Genomic DNA, 18,076 nt, shown 5'->3' on the forward strand with positions numbered 1-18,076 from the left:
TTGACATTAAAGGGTACCTGCAGCCCAGCCGATGTGAAACATATGTTAAAGAGTTTATTTACCAAAATTTAATGCAAAAAACCGCATCGAAATCGGTGCAAAAATAACGGAGTTACGCCTCTTCAAAGTGGCTATTTTTACCTGCTTTGGGAAATCTAATCAAGAGAAAACAGAATTAGGCGATAACGAGGCTTCAGCGGAAGTGACGTCACGAGGTCAACAGGATGGAAATTTCCTTTCAAAGCTATACAAATTAAATTCGATTTTTCAGCCAAAATGATTGATAAAGGTCTGATGTTTTGACTTATCTTGTTATTTTAAGTATTGTAGATCTAGAAATTTGTATCCGTTATTATTCTATTACAATCAGATTTCTTTTAAAAGGATTTTAAAATTTGTTATTCTCGTCGCCTGTTTACCGATGAATACGATATCTTAAAACGCTTACATAGGCAAATTCATGTTCATTACTCATTTTTTGATTACATAATATCCTTTCACACACAAGTGATCCGAGACAATGACACAGGTAAACAGGTAAACTAACGAAGCCACTGCTCCAGACACACGTGTATCTGGGGTATGTATACACAAGGTACACGAGTCTGGTGAACGAAGAGAGGGTTTCACACCTCTAGGCGGGTAAATTGATTTGTGTATAATTAGCTACTCAATTGTTAAAAGATAAAACAGAGAAATAAATTAGACTGTGTAAAATCAAGCATTCGTCAGCTAAAACGTGTATATATAGTGCGTCCATCAGTGATCAAAGAATCATGCATGATACTATTAAATAGTAAAACTAATGTTCGAAGTAAATGCCTTTATTGTTACTTATCTAATCACTTAATAATGACTAAATTTATAATTCAGCAATTGAAACCTTTTTTATGTGAACAAGTTATTATTTCGGAAGTAATTACGTTGTTCTTTATAATTTCTTATTTAATAAAGTACAACGTTCTTTCGAGCGCTATGGTCAGCAATTAAACGCTTTATAACTCCGTAATACTGACAACGAATCATTATGAAATCTGAATAAACTGGAACATTTTGACAAAGGATGTAAATAAATGTAAAATTAAATTCCATTATCGTATTTTAAAAAGAATACGAGACAGACTTAATGGTGCAGCCATCTTGGACTTTCGCCTTGATCCGTTTATAATCCCGTGTTTGTTTGTTAAAGAATGCATACTATTTTGATTGTTATTGGTCCGATATCAATATTATTGAATAATCGGGCGACATCATTTGTAATTTTATGCCTTATACGAGGAATAGACCCCGAGTTACCTTTTACGAAATATCATTATGTATTATCAATATTTTTAATCAGTTAATAATGTCACTGAGAAATCATTCGAAAGAATGACAATATTAACAAAATATGTTTCTTATAACAATAATGCTTTGATTAATTGTCATTTTGCTACATATGGTGTGCATTTATATGTAAAATGTGTTACACATTTGACGAAACTCATGAAGCAAACAATTGTCCGAATTCGGCATTTTTGTTCGATAAAATACGGGTTAAACTCAACCAACAGTATAATTAGTCATCCAGGGTTGTTAAGGAAATAAAACAACAGAAAAAAATGTTCATATATCGATAAAACAATGCAAGAAAACGAACAGTTTTCATACGATATTCCTGTTTCTCATACAGCGGCGTTGACCCCGTGACGTCACAGTTCATCTCGCGCCAAATCGGCTTGATTCAAAACTCGTTCAGGTGTGAAATCGGGTTTTCCCCAAATATCTCGAAAACTACTTATGCGATCGCTGTAAAATTTTCAGGATGATGTTTTTACACATAGATCTCCATTATATCAAAAATTGACCGGCACTGCAGGTACCCTTTAAGACTTCAAACTTGGAACATAGGTCGATGGTATTGGGAAGGAGTGCACACCACCAAAATTTTTGACCTTGACTTATTTTGCTCTTCAAGGTCAAGCTTTTAATTAAAAATATTGTCAGGACCATAACACCAGACTCCTTTAACATACAGACTTTTAACTTGTATCATATATAGATGGTATATAACCTAGTTGAACCATACCAACATTTTTGACCTTGACCTAGAATTTTTATTTCAAGGTCATATTAGAAAAAACTTCATTGTTCAACTCCTGAATATACTTTGACAGAAGGACTTCAAACTTTAAACAAAGAACAATAATAATACACTTAGGTTTACTATTGAAAAATATATTTGACCTTGACCTTGTTTTACTCAAGGTCAAATTAAGAAAAAAATAATAAAATTTTGTCTGGATCATAACTTTAATACCCTTTGACATTAAGACTTCAAACTTGGAACATAGGTAGATGGTAATGAGAAGGAGTGCACCTCACCAAAAGTTTTGATCTTGACCTATTTTGTTTTTAAAGGTCAGGCTTTTCACAAAAAATATTGTCCGGACCATAACACAAGACTCCTTTAACATACAGACTTTTACCTTGTATCATGGATAGATGGTATATAATCTAGTTGAACCTTATCAAAATTTTTGACCTTGACCTAAGCATTTTATTTCAAGGACAAATTAGAAAAAACTTCATTGTTCAATTCTGAATATACTTTGACAGAAGGACTTCAAACTTTAAACAAAGAACAATAATAATACACTTAGGTGTACTTTTGATTTATATATGACATTCACCATGTTTTACTCAAGGTCAAATTAAGAAAAAGATAATAAAAATTTGTCTGGGTCTGGGTAACATATAGTTGACATCATTCTTTTTCAATTGTTAAATTTGCCCCATATAACAATCCTTGGGGAGAAGGGGAGACATGTGTTTTTTTTGTAAAAAAACAATACCCACTAGTTTTTTTTTGGCATGAGTGTTTTATATTATTTCTTTACAGGTTTGATTGATGTGCATGTCCATGTTAGAGAGCCGGGAGCCACCCACAAAGAAGACTGGTCAAGTGCCACCTCGGCGGCCCTGGCTGGTGGTATCACCATGATCCTGGCCATGCCCAACACCAACCCCCCAACAGTGGACGAGGCAGCCCTCACTCTGACCCAAAAGGCAAGGAAATTATTGGCCAATTTCTCTTCTTCTGTCTCATATTATTTTATAAATCATTTAGGCATAAAAATTGTGAAGCGAAATCTGATATTCTTGAAGGAGATCTTACAAGACTTGCCTCAAATTGCATCAAATTGTACAAGCAAGATCTGAAATTCATGTAGGAGATATTTTGTGTTTTAGTTGGCCAGACTTGGAGCTCGCTGTGACTATGGGATATTCCTTGGAGCCAGCAGTGATAACTATACCACACTACCACTTATCTCGCCCAAAGCTTGTGCCCTGAAGATGTACCTAAATGAGACCTTCACAACTCTAAAGCTGAATGACTTATCAGTCTGGATGAAGGTAATAAAAAACACAGTTTTCATCGTTAAAACATTTGTCCAGTAATATACAAAGTATTTTGAGAATATAAAGAGTAAGATATTTGATTTTCTAATAAATCTATAATGCCCCTTTCAGTTGATGGACTATTGAATGTGTTGTTTTTTGCATATGCTTAATTTGAACTCTCTTGTAATGTACAGCACTTTGAGCATTGGCCAAAACACCTGCCAATTTGTGCCCACGCAGAGGGAACACACACGGCCGCGGTGATCTTGCTGTCAGAACTGTACAAAAGGTCCGTACACATCTGTCACGTGGCAAGGAAAGAGGAGGTGGGTTATCCTACGATATACTAGTGAAAACCTCTTAAACATTTAATGATGAAAGTTAATTAATGACAGATTAATTACCACAACATGTGTTGAGTATGTACAGGAATGTTACCTGTAAATTAGAAATGTTCATATCCCTATTTTGTGTTTCAGATATTGGTCATAAAAGCAGCCAAGGAGAGAGGGTTAGCTGTAACCTGTGAAGTGGCCCCTCACCACCTGTTCTTGACCTCTGACGACCTTGATAGGATAGGTCAGAGTAGAGGTCAGGTCAGGCCGTGCCTGGTAACAACTGAGGATCAAGATACTCTGTGGGAGAACATTGACATCATTGACTGCTTTGCCACAGATCATGGTAAAATCTCAAGTCAAAATCTATTTATTAATATGAATAATGCTCAACACCATACAGATACCGCAGTCCCTCTTTATAGAGGAATTGTATGGTTGCAAATACAGATCTTTGATAGATTCCTGGGGACAATTTTATTGTTAAAGTTTCTAATGTTGTCCAGTATAATTATTCTGATTGAATGGATTGTTTCAGCTCCCCATGCAGTGGAGGAGAAGAACAGCGCTAAGCCCCCGCCAGGCTTCCCTGGGCTGGAGACCATGCTGCCCCTGCTACTGACAGCTGTCCATGATGGGAGACTGACCATAGAGGTTATTGTCAAGGACAAATGTCATGAAAAAATTTTCATAGGTTTTGGAAACTATTAAATTCAAGCCATTTTGTGGAGATTTGATTTTAGGAATTCTTTTATGTGAATAATAAATAAGAATAATTTTTCTTAATTTGTGGGTGAAGGGTACTCATGATATAAACGAAAATTGAGCATTAATGAGCAACCAAGAATATAAATGATAACATAGTTCATGATAATTTTAGTAGGTATTTAAGTACAGAACAGTGTTTTGGTTTTCCTGTTGAGCTTATCTATCCACTGTTTTGAACAGGACTTGGTTGCCAAGCTTCATACAAATCCAAAAAAGATCTTCAGTCTGCCGGATCAGCCGGATACGTACATTGAGGTGGATCTAGAACACCATTGGACCATACCTGATCACATGACCTACTCCAAATCAAAATGGACTCCCTTTGCAGGCATGAAGGTGGTCGGTAAAGTCATGAGGACTGTTCTGCGGGGAGAGGTGGCCTACATTGAAAATGAGGTGTGAATGTGATATGCGACTGTGCTGCAATTGATTCCTTTTTATGCATGTTTTTAACAACCTTGGCTGTCCCAGATTCTACCATTACAATTGAAATTTGACAAAAATATTGAAATGTAAAACCTGCTGTTTGTCATTTGTCTTGTATTTTTGACTGAGTGCCAACATGGTGATGACAAAATATTGAAGTGTATAAGAAATCCTTTCTAGCATTGGAATGATGATATTTTCACAGACCTGTCCTGAAATAAAACAGTGATGAGATGAGTGTTTCTGACCAATGCAGATATTAGATCATGGTAGACATGCACGATCTGAAATGTATTGTATTTGCTAAATGATGAATAAATTAGGCAAATTTACTTTTCATTTCAAATATCAGTACAGGTTTCATTTCATTACTCTTATATGGGTGATCTGTGTTTCTTGAATTAGATTCCTTGTATTCTAGATTTTGGTTCCTAAAGGATTTGGGTCGGATATCAAAAGCTATGTCTTGCAAACTGCTGCCCCACTTGGATCAGGGGACCAACTGCATGTTCAGATCCCCCCGATCTCCTTCACTGGCTCCTCCCAACCCTCGTCTGAACCCTCCAGCCCCCGCAAACTGATCCACACCCACCTGTCTGACCGCTCGCGCCCCCGTTTGGTGGATCAGAGTTACGGTAAGTGTTTTACGCAGCCCTACTATACACGGCTCTGAGTTGTTTGAGTGAGGTAGTTATCCTGTGTGTTTTTTTTCACATCATCTCTTTTTTCTTTTTTTTCAAACAGCATTACATGATTTTCCTGAGACTACTAAACCAGAACCTGGTACTATGATCTATATGTAGTTGTAAATTGTGCATATCGATATCTGTGTAGTGGTCAGATGCATGGCTTATTTACTGTTATTTCTTTTCTTGCACAATTTGGAGTACCATTACAAAGCAAAATATTAGATTTCTTTACTTGTAGTGTGGAAGGTCCAAAATTTTCTTTATTTGTATAGAAAAACTTACGATTACTTTCCGTATTATTTTAAGGTCAAGGAATTTTTATTTGGTTATTATTTATGAATATAATAAATACTGTATATAGACAGAAACTAACTCAAGTGGCTGTAATGCATCTGTATTAAATCACTTGGTGAGCAGGAGAGGGTTACTAATCTTGGGATAAGAACTAGCTTCTTCATGCTGAACCAGTAGACATTGCTAGACATACAGGAAAGAACAATAATTGCTGTATCTGCTTGACTAACACTCAGTATTTTGGCGTAAATGTGGCATTTTTTTTTTCAAGATCTAAACAAGAATTGCTAAACTAAGAATCCTTGCAGAATACCGGGAGCGTGACTTATCAGCGGGTGATTATGGACGACGGGACCCAGCCTTCCTTCCCCCTGTCCCTCATGGAATTCCGCAGCCCCCAGGGATGCCGTATTACACCCAGGGAGTCACAGGACATCACATTTTGTCTGTGAAAAGTTTCACTAAGGACCAGGTAAACTTAAGTACTCTCATGAGATTAATCAGGTTAATTAAGTGTGAAAATTAAAATGAAAAAGGAAGATGAAATAAACAACAAAATGCAAAGTACCCTGTACATAATTGTACCATGACTACAAGTAAACACAGACTGATAGCATTTTGTATTTTTGAACAGCTACATTCCCTGTTTAACCTGGCCCACCAGTTCAGAGTAGCTGTGCTGAGAGACCGCCCCCTGGACTACATCCTCAAGGTAACGGAATTACCTGTCGGCATTATAGCTACTAGTTACCTGTCATCATTTATGTAATTTATAATAGTTTACAATTCCTTATACTTTGCTTTAAGAGAAATACTTTGGTCTGTGTGAATCTTGTTACACATCCTCTCTTTATTTACCAAGCTTATGTCTGTCTGTAGGGTAAGGTCATGGCCTCCATGTTCTTTGAGGTCAGCACAAGAACGAGCTGTTCATTCTCCGCGGCCATGCAGAGACTGGGGGGTAGTGTAGTCACCCTGGAGTCTTCAATGTCGTCCCTCCAGAAAGGAGAGTCGCTCCATGGTCAGTACTGCCGTTAAGGCTTAAAATCTCTTATTTTTTGCATTATTGTAGAAGGAATTTTTGTCAATATTGCATTACCTGTATGTAAGATGAGATGTTGCTGTATTTCAGACTCTGTGATGATGATGGCCGGGTATTCAGACGTGATTGTGATGCGGCACCCCACCCCTGGTGTCATGACGGTAAAAACATAGTGGCTCTTCATAATGATAACGCTGATTGCCATTAAGGTTGTTTACTCATGAAAACTGATTATAGATAAATTACTTTGATTGTGAAATGTTTGAGGTAATGATAAACAAAAATTTGCAAGGTTGTTCACTTGTAAAGTAGGCTGTAAATCTCTGTAGGATACCCTACAGTTTTTTTATAGAGGTAGGTGATAGCTGATAGTCATCAAGGTAGTTATCTTATACAGGAGGCTGTTAAGATGTGTAGGAAGCCCGTGATCAACGCCGGGGATGGAGTGGGGGAACACCCCACACAGGCTCTGCTGGACGTGTTCACCATACGGGAGGAAATCGGAACCGTCAACGGCCTCACGGTGAGTACCTGTAGACAGGCGAGGGGTTAGAGCTTGATAGCTAGGCTGCGTAGATCTTATATTTACTACTGCAATTTTACATGTATTAAAGGCTATAACGTATGTCCTTTTATAATATGATGAATGTTGCAATGTGTTTCAATGTTGTTTGTCATTTGTCTTGATGCTTTGACTGTAAATAAATGAATTGGAATGTATTGAAGCTCCAGCATTGGAATGATGATATTTTCACAGACCTGTCCTGAAATAAAACAGTGGTGAGATGAGTGTTTCTGACCAATGCTACACTAAAATCATTGTTGATGACATGCATGCACTGAGATATATTGCTTAGATAAGGAAAGCCTGCTTTTAGCTTGAATGAGTAATAGATTTCTTTTCATTGCTTAGCCTTGCTTTATTTTGCCAATTGAAACTGTTGAATCAATGCTCATTAAAATTATTTTTAAAAAATTTAAATTTTGCCTGTTATTAATAAAAAATCTATTTAACACAGTAATTTCTTTTCTCTATAAACTGTAATAAAATAAAAGTCATTATGTATGAAATGCCCGAGACAACCTGAATGATGTCAGTTGAATTGACGATTACTGTGTACATGTATTATACTGAATTAGCATGTACACTGATCACCACCACTACAATTACTTTGAACTCATTATATTTAGTATGCACAATATTTCGTGGAAAATATTTTTTCAATAAGTTAGTGTGAATTTAATTTAGCCAATTTCTGAAAGTACTTATTTTTGTACAAGTATAGGTATTAACAATTTACTTCATTTTGAGAAAGCTGCTTTTGGCAGAAAACGCTGAAGAAAATACACAAACAAATGTAATACATTCACATTATGTGTACAGCAAATGTAGGCTGCTGGTTTTGATTTTGTGCTGAAATGATGACACCACAGACCTGTCCTGAAAGTAAAAACATCTGTAGAAGGAATAATTTTCTGACCAGCATTGAGATCAAAACGAGCAGATCTCCCATTTAACAGTACATGTACATTTAATTAAAATATCATCACATCTTTCTATAAATGTACAATGTACTTGTAGATTACTATGGTTGGTGATCTGAAAAATGGCCGGACAGTTCACTCACTGGCGCGACTGTTGACGCAGTACAGAGTCAATCTGTGTTACGTGTCACCAGAATCTCTGAAAATGCCAGAGGATGTAAAACGAGATGTCACAGCCAAAGGAGTATCCCAGGTAAATAAAATATAGCCGGATAGAAAAGGAGGGGGGGGGGATTACCTGTTTAATGTTCACAAATCCTGAATCTTTGATGTATCTTAGATCAGGGCTGTGTAGTATAAAAGAACTTAATACCAAATTAATAAATGCTAATTAATCACAAACTAATCAATGTTTTATTCTAATGGCTGTAAAATATGTTTATGAAAATCAAAATAATTCTATATATTAAATGGTTTTATTTTAGTTTTATTCAATAAATACCATTCCATGAGACTAAACATATTTACGACTTTGTCCTAAATTCTTTAGTATGACGCAGTGTGAACATTTCTATCTATAATAGGTAAAGTTTTGGTGTAGATGTATTAAGTTGAGTGATGATAATTTTCACAGACCTGTACTGAAATATAACTGTGGAAGTGAATTACTGACAACCTATTATCTGATTTCACAACATCAAGTGCCACTATAGCCTGATAAACAATGACAAGTTTGACTAATCCATGGAATTTTGATTGTGCAGGCAGAGTTCACTTCTCTAGAGGACGTCTTATCCGACACTGATGTTTTGTACATGACTCGTATACAAAAGGAGAGATTCGTCAGTGAGGAGGAGTACAAAAAGGTGAGAGGTCAAAGGTTATGAGAGTTCGGGAAAGTAAAAAAAAGCATTTGCTGCGATGCAGAGAAGCCCTTGATTTTAGCAGTAATGATTACTAAATTTTGTGCTTGAATGATCCATGTGAGAACACAAGCAATGCTTTGAATGAACTGCTAACTTCTCAAACTAAACTGCATGTTACCTGATTGAGTACAGGTAATTCCTCCCTGTATTAATTGATTTGATTGAGGTCCACAAGTACTATCTGTTTTGTGGTGTTCTTTTGTGGCACTCTGATGACTTGGCTGCATACAGTACGCCTTGCTGAAAGTTGTTTGCCTGACAGTATAGGTCTGGATATGATTTGTGTCTATCTACAATTTTTTTTTTCTTCAAAATTGTAAATTAATGATTATTTTATAGTTCAAGGTCATTCTGCAAGGTCAATGTCACATTGATCTTTTATTTATTGTAAGAATGAACCTTTTATGTTTTTTTCTTGGTGATTTAAATACTGTTAAAGAACTAACATAGACTGAGCAGTTCAGATTTTGTGGATTTTTTTTAATTAAAAAGATGAAACAGCAATGCAGGCAACTCGGTGCCATTTATGGTTATCTGCATAAGTATATACCAATATTATGATGACTTGCTATGCATATATAAAACAGTAAATAATGCTAAACAAACTACTGGTAACCTATTGGGGGGGGGGGGGGGGCAAAATACCTCTCCAATATCAGTGAGAGAAATTGGACAGAAATTGGATCCAGTGTTCACAGTTTTTAAAATGAACAAGGTCTGAGGTGATTAACTTTGATTGCTTTAATTAAAGCAAAGTTAGCAGTGATGATTACACATATATATATGTGCTTGAATGTCAGTGAGAGAACACAAGCAATGCTTTGAATGAACTGCTACGTTGAATTTTGCCACTAAATCTACATGTATAGAGTGAGTCCATGGTCGTCCATGAAACCAGAGACATTCTGTGAACAGCATGCACTCTGCAAAAGGCTGATTGATTTATTGTCCAGTTTGTCTGTGCTTGTATATTTTTGAATGGTCTCCTAGTTTCCTTTGAAATTTGTGTATAATCCATGTTTTCTTCAGCAATTTAACCTTTCTCATTGAAAAAAAAAACATTAGAACAGTGGTTTAATTATTAATTGTATTTGGCATCAAATTTTATAGATTTTATAAAATACAGTACTGTCAGTTTTGAAATAAGTTTTATTGGACTATTCAATACCAATACACATATGGTTATAAATCATCTCACAAGGTCTATTTTAATAATTAATTTGAATAGATATACTATATATATTGTAATTCAGAGTACAAACCAACAACAAGGAAAAAGGGTTTTGTTTGAATTTTACAGATTGTATAAACAGTAATGATTACACCATTTTCTGTGCTTGAACATCAGTGAGAGAACACAAGCAATGCTTTGAATGAACTGATTTATACTAATTCTGTTAATTTGATTTAAAATAAAATGAGAGATTACGCAATTTTGTATTATTTCATGGTAATTTTAAGGTGGAATGATACTACGAGAAGAGATGTCTTTGCTAGCCTGCAAACATTCCAATTTTGTTAAGTTAAACATGATAGTTTGATTGCATATTTGAAAATTTGAGTTAATTTTGTTTTTTCACAAACAGTATCTAGGATTAAGACTTAACTTGCATTAGTTTTAAACACAAGAAACCAAAATTTAATAACAAAGGTAATGAGAGATTTTATAAATGTGATTAATATCAAGTTATTATGAATTCATTCAATAACTGGAATTGTTATGAATTTGTTTTTTATGGTTTGAATTCTTGAAATGATGATTCTCAGAACTGGAGTCTCTGAAATTTTCTGTAGAAAGTTCTGATCTGAGTCAAGGATTTTTCATATCTAGGATAAAAATAAATATGGGTTTTAAGAAAATTGTAATATTTATGAAAACAAACAATTAATTTGTAGTAAGGTTATATATATTGATTAAAAATCTTCTTCCCTCTTATTTTCTCTTCTTTTTTTTTTAATTATTTATAAGGGTAAAGTATATATCAGTTGAATAGATTTTTTTACAAAGAGAGGAGGGGTAACTATAGAATTATTATTTCAATGATGAGAATAATGATTTGAGAGTCAAAATTATAGAAATAATGGTTAAAGGAACTAGTCGGAATAGATAAATGAAGTGCCAGTGCTACAAAGGTGTAGGTTAATTTCTCTTTCTTTCTACATGAATAACCGGATAGTTTTAATCAAGAAAATGGGTCACCGTTGAAATGATGATTCTCAGAACTGGAGTCTCTGAAATTCTCTGTAGAAAGTTCTGATCTGAGTCTAGGAGATGCATTTTACATTAATAAAGGTTACAATTTTAAAGCAAAGAGATAGAATTTTTTCTTTAACTTTTAATAGTTAATAGTTGATGATTTTAAGAAATATTTCTAAAATTTTAAGGTACCTGGTAGATCTCTCTCAAAGGAAGTTTATTGACCATCAAACCTTCATATTATATAAGGTTTTAACATTTGTAATACCTGCGACCAATACTTTTAAATACTGTATTGGTAAAATAAAATTGGAAGTTATATAAACATACTTTGCAGAGGTTTATACATTTAAATTTCTTGCGAACATACCAGTGTTGGACATTTTGGCTTCATAAAGACAAGGATACCAGTTAAATTTTGTGTCGATGCAAAGTGAACTAATGCTTTTAATTTATGAAATTTGTAGACCTTGGAAATGCTTTTAATTTATGAAATTTGTAGACCTTGGAAATGATGATTCTCAGAACTGGAGTCTCTGAAATTCTCTGTAGAAAGTTCTGATCTGATTCAGGAATATTAATTCGATGATAATGTGTCATATTAGAAAATGTTGATTCAATTCTAAACCTCTTGGCATTTTTGTCAGAGAGACCCAAATAGCAGTTTTATTACTGTGTGTTTTCAGTGAAGTATCTTCAAACAAAAATGTTTCAGGAGATTATTAAAAACCACAAAATAAATCAGAAAGACTTGCGTATTTGAATGTAAAAATATTTTGGCTTGCTTTTTGCTAGTTTGTCAATTTTGTCTGTCCGAATTGGTTCTGTAATTGAGAGGTATTAAAATCATTGCCAATTTTCGAAAGGGTGTATCTTTTAAAAAATTGTTTGGCCTCTTGTTATAAATAATAATTATTCATAAAATAAGGCGTTTGGATTCAGGACAAAATATGAAGTTTAAATGATTACAAAAGGAGTCCTTTCTGAAATTAAGTCTTGGAATTTTAGTTGTTATTTTTTTTATTTTATTTTTATTTATTTTTTTATTTATTTTTGTAAACAAAAACTGGAAAAGGAACTCTCTTTCTTCAGCATTGGTATGCATGCTAAAAATTCCAATAAATCAGATGTGTTTTGAGTTGTTGACCTTGAAATGATGATTCTCAGAACTGGAGTCTCTGAAATTCTCTGTAGAAAGTTCTGATCTGAGTCAAGGAGATGCGCTTTAGCTTATTACTACTGATTAACTTTAGACAACAACATGTTGTATCAGCACCTTATTAAGTAAGTTTTAAGAATCTGGCACAAAATATTGTATTCTGGTATCTATAATCCATTGTGTGTTTTCTCTTTAAGGTGTGTGGTCAGTATGTCATTGTACCTGAGACAATGAGGAAGGCCAAGAAGAAGATGGTTGTGATGCATCCGCTACCCCGGGTCAACGAAATTCAGTAAGTACCATGTCTAGTTCTTATCCAATGCATTGACCAAGTAGATATAATGAAGCTGAACACTACTCATAAAGAGGTACCAGTACATGGGTATATAATCCCTTTGATTTTGTTACACCTGATTGCACACCTGAACCTCATGGCAGACGTGAAATATTCCTTGTGTTGTCTGACATTTTGTACTTTTGTTTGTTGTTTTATGTGCATTTTCTGTTTACATTTAATGCATTGACCTGTATATTTGTTGGCATTTGTCCTGGTATGAAATTTGATGATTTTATTGCGGGTAACTGAGTAAAATGGTGATATGAGATGAGACCTCTACAGCAAAATACTATGAACTTGTAAGGAGTCTTTGGCCTATATAGGGGTTGGTGGGATAGCGGCATGGAGAGAGAACTATGGGGACAATGCCTTTTATGAGTAGTGTTCAGCTTTTATTTGTAAAAGATTATTTCATCAACGTAGAAGATCTTGACCAAAAATATAGTTGACTGATGTTCATCTTTGCTCTATTTCAGCCCTGAGTTAGACTCGGATCCTCGCGCGGCGTACTTCAGACAGGCAGAGAACGGGATGTATGTCAGAATGGCGTTACTGGCCCTGGTCCTGGGAAAGTGCTGATCAAGCTGTTCACTGGGCATTACTTGCTTCAGTTGTAAACTTGAGTTTACTAATCAGAAACTAATCACCACAAAACTAACTTTTTTTTGTATAAAATTTACATTTATTGTGGAGTCATTTCAATTCGTGGGGTTCAATTTTTGTGGATTGTGAATTGTTTGCTCAATCACAGGAATGTAATTTCGTGGATGTGTCGGTTACTGTTAAATAACAAAGATAACTCTTTCTAAAATTATTTTCATTGATGATTTAAAATTGTAGGGGAGGCTTACCCACAAATACCACGATAATTGAGCCACCACGAATTCTAAGGATTCCACAGTATTTTGTTCTAAACTTGTTATTGCCTCAGCTATAGACTGGCATTACTTGCTTTAGTTCAACCTGAGCTTACTCACTTAAGTCACACAACTGGAGATCTTTAGTTGAAAAGTGGCCATTACTTGCTTTATTAAGTCATTTTTTGTGTTCATCATATTGAAATATGATTAAATATTTTGACCAAAGTGTAATACACTGCTTTGTGATTCAGGAAAATGTCGTAAGAGACAGAAGTTGTGCTCTTGAACAAATGTCTTATTTTTGTGAAGACACTTGATCATTATAAGTGCTAGGTAGCAAGTGCTAATAATTACCATTTACAAGTCTATATAGAAATAATATGTATTGAATCATTATAATTTTGGATGGTTGTTTTTGTTATATTTACTGTATCTTGTATGTTGATAGCACAATAATAATTTTGTAGTACATTGATGTTCTCTTTGTTTTAACGAGGTGTATTCTATTCCAGTCTATTCTACTGCCAATACGTTGTTCATACAATCCTATTGTTCATATACTCGTATATGTGTTCACCAACATGAGATTCATGTCCATTTAATCATATTGTTTATCCACACCCTTAGCTGTGAATCATTGTTTTAATCTTACTGCCTATGCGTATAAGCCTGGAAGTCATGTACCCAATAAATTATTTCCATCTAATTCCACTGCCTTTATATATTCACATGAATTCCAATTTTTGTTTTCGCCAGCATTTCTGTATATGAACAAATGTGTGTAAATTCTGCAAATATAGATGTTTATTGTTGAGTGAAAAGAATATTATACAATGTATGTTCAGTTTTTCTCAGGCTGTCCTATTATTGAGGATGATTGACTTTATATTAAATGCCAGACAGATAGAAATAAAAAAACCAAAAAAAAAACTTTTTGTACAGGGCTGTCTGCCATTCTTAAAATGTGGGATCATTACTGATCTCTCGGTTGTAAACTGTAGTTTATCAAGTGGGAAGCATAAACAATTATGGTAGTTAAAGAATCTCAAGATTTATTTTTGTTTTCAAAACTTATTTACACTTTATAGAGCTTTGTACAAACACTTTGTTTGCTGCCAAGAATTTTGCTTTATGAATAAAATTCTATTTTGTTGCCTACTTTTGTGTTAATTATTCCATGTGTGAAGTATATGATCAGGATTTTCATTAATAACATGCGTAAAGTGTCCTGCTCAGTGTACCCGTAACCAGTTTGTCTGACAAGTGATGCCCAGATCATATTTTCTCTTTCCTTGTCCTTTTCCTTTTTACCTAGACTTTATGCCAAGACTGGCTGTAAGTAATAGGTGTGAAATGACTGAATCGGGTTCGTAGGTCAAGGTCATAGCCAAGAGCATAATCTTGTCTGGACGCTATGTGGTCTTTACTGCCTTTGTATACTTCAACAAGAGTGCTTTTTTACAGGGTTTTGTTAATTTAATTATACCCCCGCAAACGAAGTTTAGGGGGGTATATTGGTTTCACCCTGTCCGTCTGTCTGTAGACGCAACTTTGTCCCCCCTATAGAATTTTTTATTACTGCATGGAACAGTTTGAAAATTTGTACATATGTTGAACACCATCTGAAGATGTGCACCTGCAATTTTTTTTAAGATCAGACAAGATTTAATGATTTTATGACAGTTTTCATTTTCCTTATTCTATATATTGTACACTAATGTTGAAAAGTAAGGGAGGTAATCCTTACAGATTTTATTAATTAATAGAAAACACTCTAAAATATATTTATATAAATACATCCAGATGGAGTTTTTTGTCTTTATGTCTTAATTAATAAAAAAAATTTATTTTTTATAAGTATTCTATCAACTGACAATGCAAAGTTTTTGTTTGTCAATGATAAATTCTTAGGAGCTAATAAGAACATCTGAAACAAGTGTGGCTGAATTCATTTGTCCCAAGGGAGCCATTATCTGAGCCATGGTTCAGATGGAGCATGTGTTTAGGGGAAATTGATAATCTGTAAAGTGGGTGATGGTTTTGGGGCTATTTTAAAACTGTTTCATGTAAACCAAAAGGTCTATCATTATAAGGAAATAAATAATATAATTATTAATAAAGAAGTTAAACTATTTCTAGAGGTTGTTTAAATTTATTTGTCAAGTAAATTGATGAAGTGACCCTATTGGGCATTAATTTAAATGAAACTTAAAATTACTGTTTTGGCAATTTTAAAATTGTTTGTAATATTAAATTTTCTTTTTTACATATTTTTACATGGTATGGTAATTATGGTAATGTTTTGGGAGTTTATTAAATTTAACAAGTTCATCAAAGAAAATCATAGTCCTATGGGATCAATTTTCTGATATGGAGTTCCATTGTGCCATAGGAGAAAGTGAGGAAAATTTGAAACAACTAATTGCATCTGTCAAGACTCTTATTAGAAAGATATTGAAAGTTTTATCAACAGAAGAGCATTGCTTGGCTACCGGTATTTCTATTCACTGCAAAGGGAGGGGTTATTGTCATTTTGTTGGTTTTTCTTTAAATCAATTAAATTAAAAAAATATATCATCAAATACATACATTTGTAAATGTATTACTGTTATAGATATGTATTTACAGTGAAATTCTGACAATTTTGATTTTAATTTTTCTTTGTTAACTAATTTTTTTTTTTTTGACAATTCTAGAAATTTTTTTTTGTATGTGTTCCAAACCTTTATTATTCAATTCAATTATTTGTCCCGTTTGAAATTAGCTTAGCGGGGGTATTAGTCCCATTAGGACAGTTCTAGTTTGAATTGAATTCCATTGATAATTTATAGACATGCATTTCCTTTCGTAATTTTGCGAATATGCTAAATTTAAAAAAAAAACTAAGAAAGACTGAATTCGAATAAATAATTTTAATTAAATATATATAACAGTAACAAGTGCAAAGAATATAAGATGAAACATTTCAATGTAGATAACGTATCTATATCGTATACTATACAACTTAACACCTCTCCTTATTTTCTATAAAAATCACGGGGTTCATTTAAACAACAAAATGTGTTTAAACATGCACACATAAAGGGTGTTATTAATAATATAATTTTCCTACAAATTGTACATTTCTAACTGAAAGATTTCCCCATTATTTTTCTATGCTGAATCTAGCAACCCTCCATAATCCGGTTTTCGGTTCGAGATGTCAATTTGAAGATTTTAAAACCTATACCTTAGTTACAACACGCTACAAAAGATATTAGCATTTATTGATTACCAATTTGAACTACCGGTACCTGTTTTTTTGTAACGCTTTGCACCAATTTTGGTTGTAGTAACTAATACATTTTTTTTGTATTAAATTTATTTTCAAAAAAGAAAAAAAATCATTTTCACAACCGTCCTTATTTCAGTTTTTTACTAAAAATTAACTTATCTCCCTAAAAAGACGTTGACCCTTTAGTCCCTTTACTTTCACGGATGATTTGTGTCATATTTCGTTAATTTGAATTGTCCACTTGGTTCTAAGGGGAAAAAAGGTAAAAAAAAAAAATAAAAAATGAATATTGACGGCAGACCATTGGGAAACAGGATATAGCTCATAATTTAAAACTAATGTTGACTAAATAAATAGAGTTATATATACAAAAACAAGAAGCACAAAGGCCACATCGCTCACCTGAGCAACAATAGCCATAATACAATCAGTTTTATGGAGTCTTTCTAGTATACAAAAAATCAAAACAGTGTAGTAGAATAGGTTTTTGTATAAAAGGGTTTCGATTTTTTTCTCTCCAGATATTCTTAACAGGGTGATTTTTAGTCAAATCACATATTGAGCATTGCAATTCTCTAGAAGATCTTGAAAATCAACAGAATTTCAAAATGCTTGTATATAAGTAATACTATATATTATATCATTTGTAAAGTTTGACCCCCGCCTACATCCAGGGATCATGATTTGAAAAAGAATTACCATACACTATCTGGGATGCTTCCACATAAGTAACTGCATTCCTGGTCAATTGGTTGCTGAGAAGATTTTTAAAGATATTTCTCCATATATTCTTACGTAAAAATTGGACCTCCTATTGTGCCCCTCTCCTACTCCCAGGGATAATGATTTGAAGAAAGAAAAAACCCTTGAATCTAAACTACCTTGAGATGCTTCCACACA

General features: G+C 33.8%; 1 protein-coding gene across 5 annotated transcripts in view; it reads left to right on the forward strand.

Annotated features, from left to right (window-relative positions):
• Positions 1-15,060, forward strand: part of LOC128187028 (CAD protein-like) — a 33,327-nt gene extending 18,267 nt beyond the window's left edge. For 3 of the 5 annotated variants that reach the window (XM_052857095.1, XM_052857093.1, XM_052857096.1), the window contains 17 exons: positions 2,882-3,048; positions 3,232-3,396; positions 3,579-3,710; positions 3,864-4,065; positions 4,258-4,373; positions 4,668-4,883; positions 5,335-5,548; positions 5,658-5,696; positions 6,205-6,368; positions 6,531-6,608; positions 6,776-6,917; positions 7,029-7,099; positions 7,336-7,461; positions 8,521-8,676; positions 9,188-9,289; positions 12,903-12,997; positions 13,519-15,060. In XM_052857095.1, coding sequence (XP_052713055.1) covers positions 2,882-3,048; positions 3,232-3,396; positions 3,579-3,710; positions 3,864-4,065; positions 4,258-4,373; positions 4,668-4,883; positions 5,335-5,548; positions 5,658-5,696; positions 6,205-6,368; positions 6,531-6,608; positions 6,776-6,917; positions 7,029-7,099; positions 7,336-7,461; positions 8,521-8,676; positions 9,188-9,289; positions 12,903-12,997; positions 13,519-13,621 — 2,288 coding nt within the window. In that variant the 3' untranslated portion in view covers positions 13,622-15,060. Of the gene's footprint in view, positions 1-2,881; positions 3,049-3,231; positions 3,397-3,578; positions 3,711-3,863; positions 4,066-4,257; positions 4,374-4,667; positions 4,884-5,334; positions 5,549-5,657; positions 5,697-6,204; positions 6,369-6,530; positions 6,609-6,775; positions 6,918-7,028; positions 7,100-7,335; positions 7,462-7,664; positions 7,719-8,520; positions 8,677-9,187; positions 9,290-12,902; positions 12,998-13,518 lie in introns of those variants that run through there. The other 2 variants (XM_052857094.1, XM_052857097.1) reach the window with 2 other exon arrangements.
• Positions 15,061-18,076: the final 3,016 nt, after the last annotated feature.

The sequence above is a fragment of the Crassostrea angulata genome, chromosome 6 (assembly GCF_025612915.1).
Source record: "Crassostrea angulata isolate pt1a10 chromosome 6, ASM2561291v2, whole genome shotgun sequence".
Taxonomy (NCBI): Eukaryota; Metazoa; Mollusca; class Bivalvia; order Ostreida; family Ostreidae; genus Magallana; species Magallana angulata.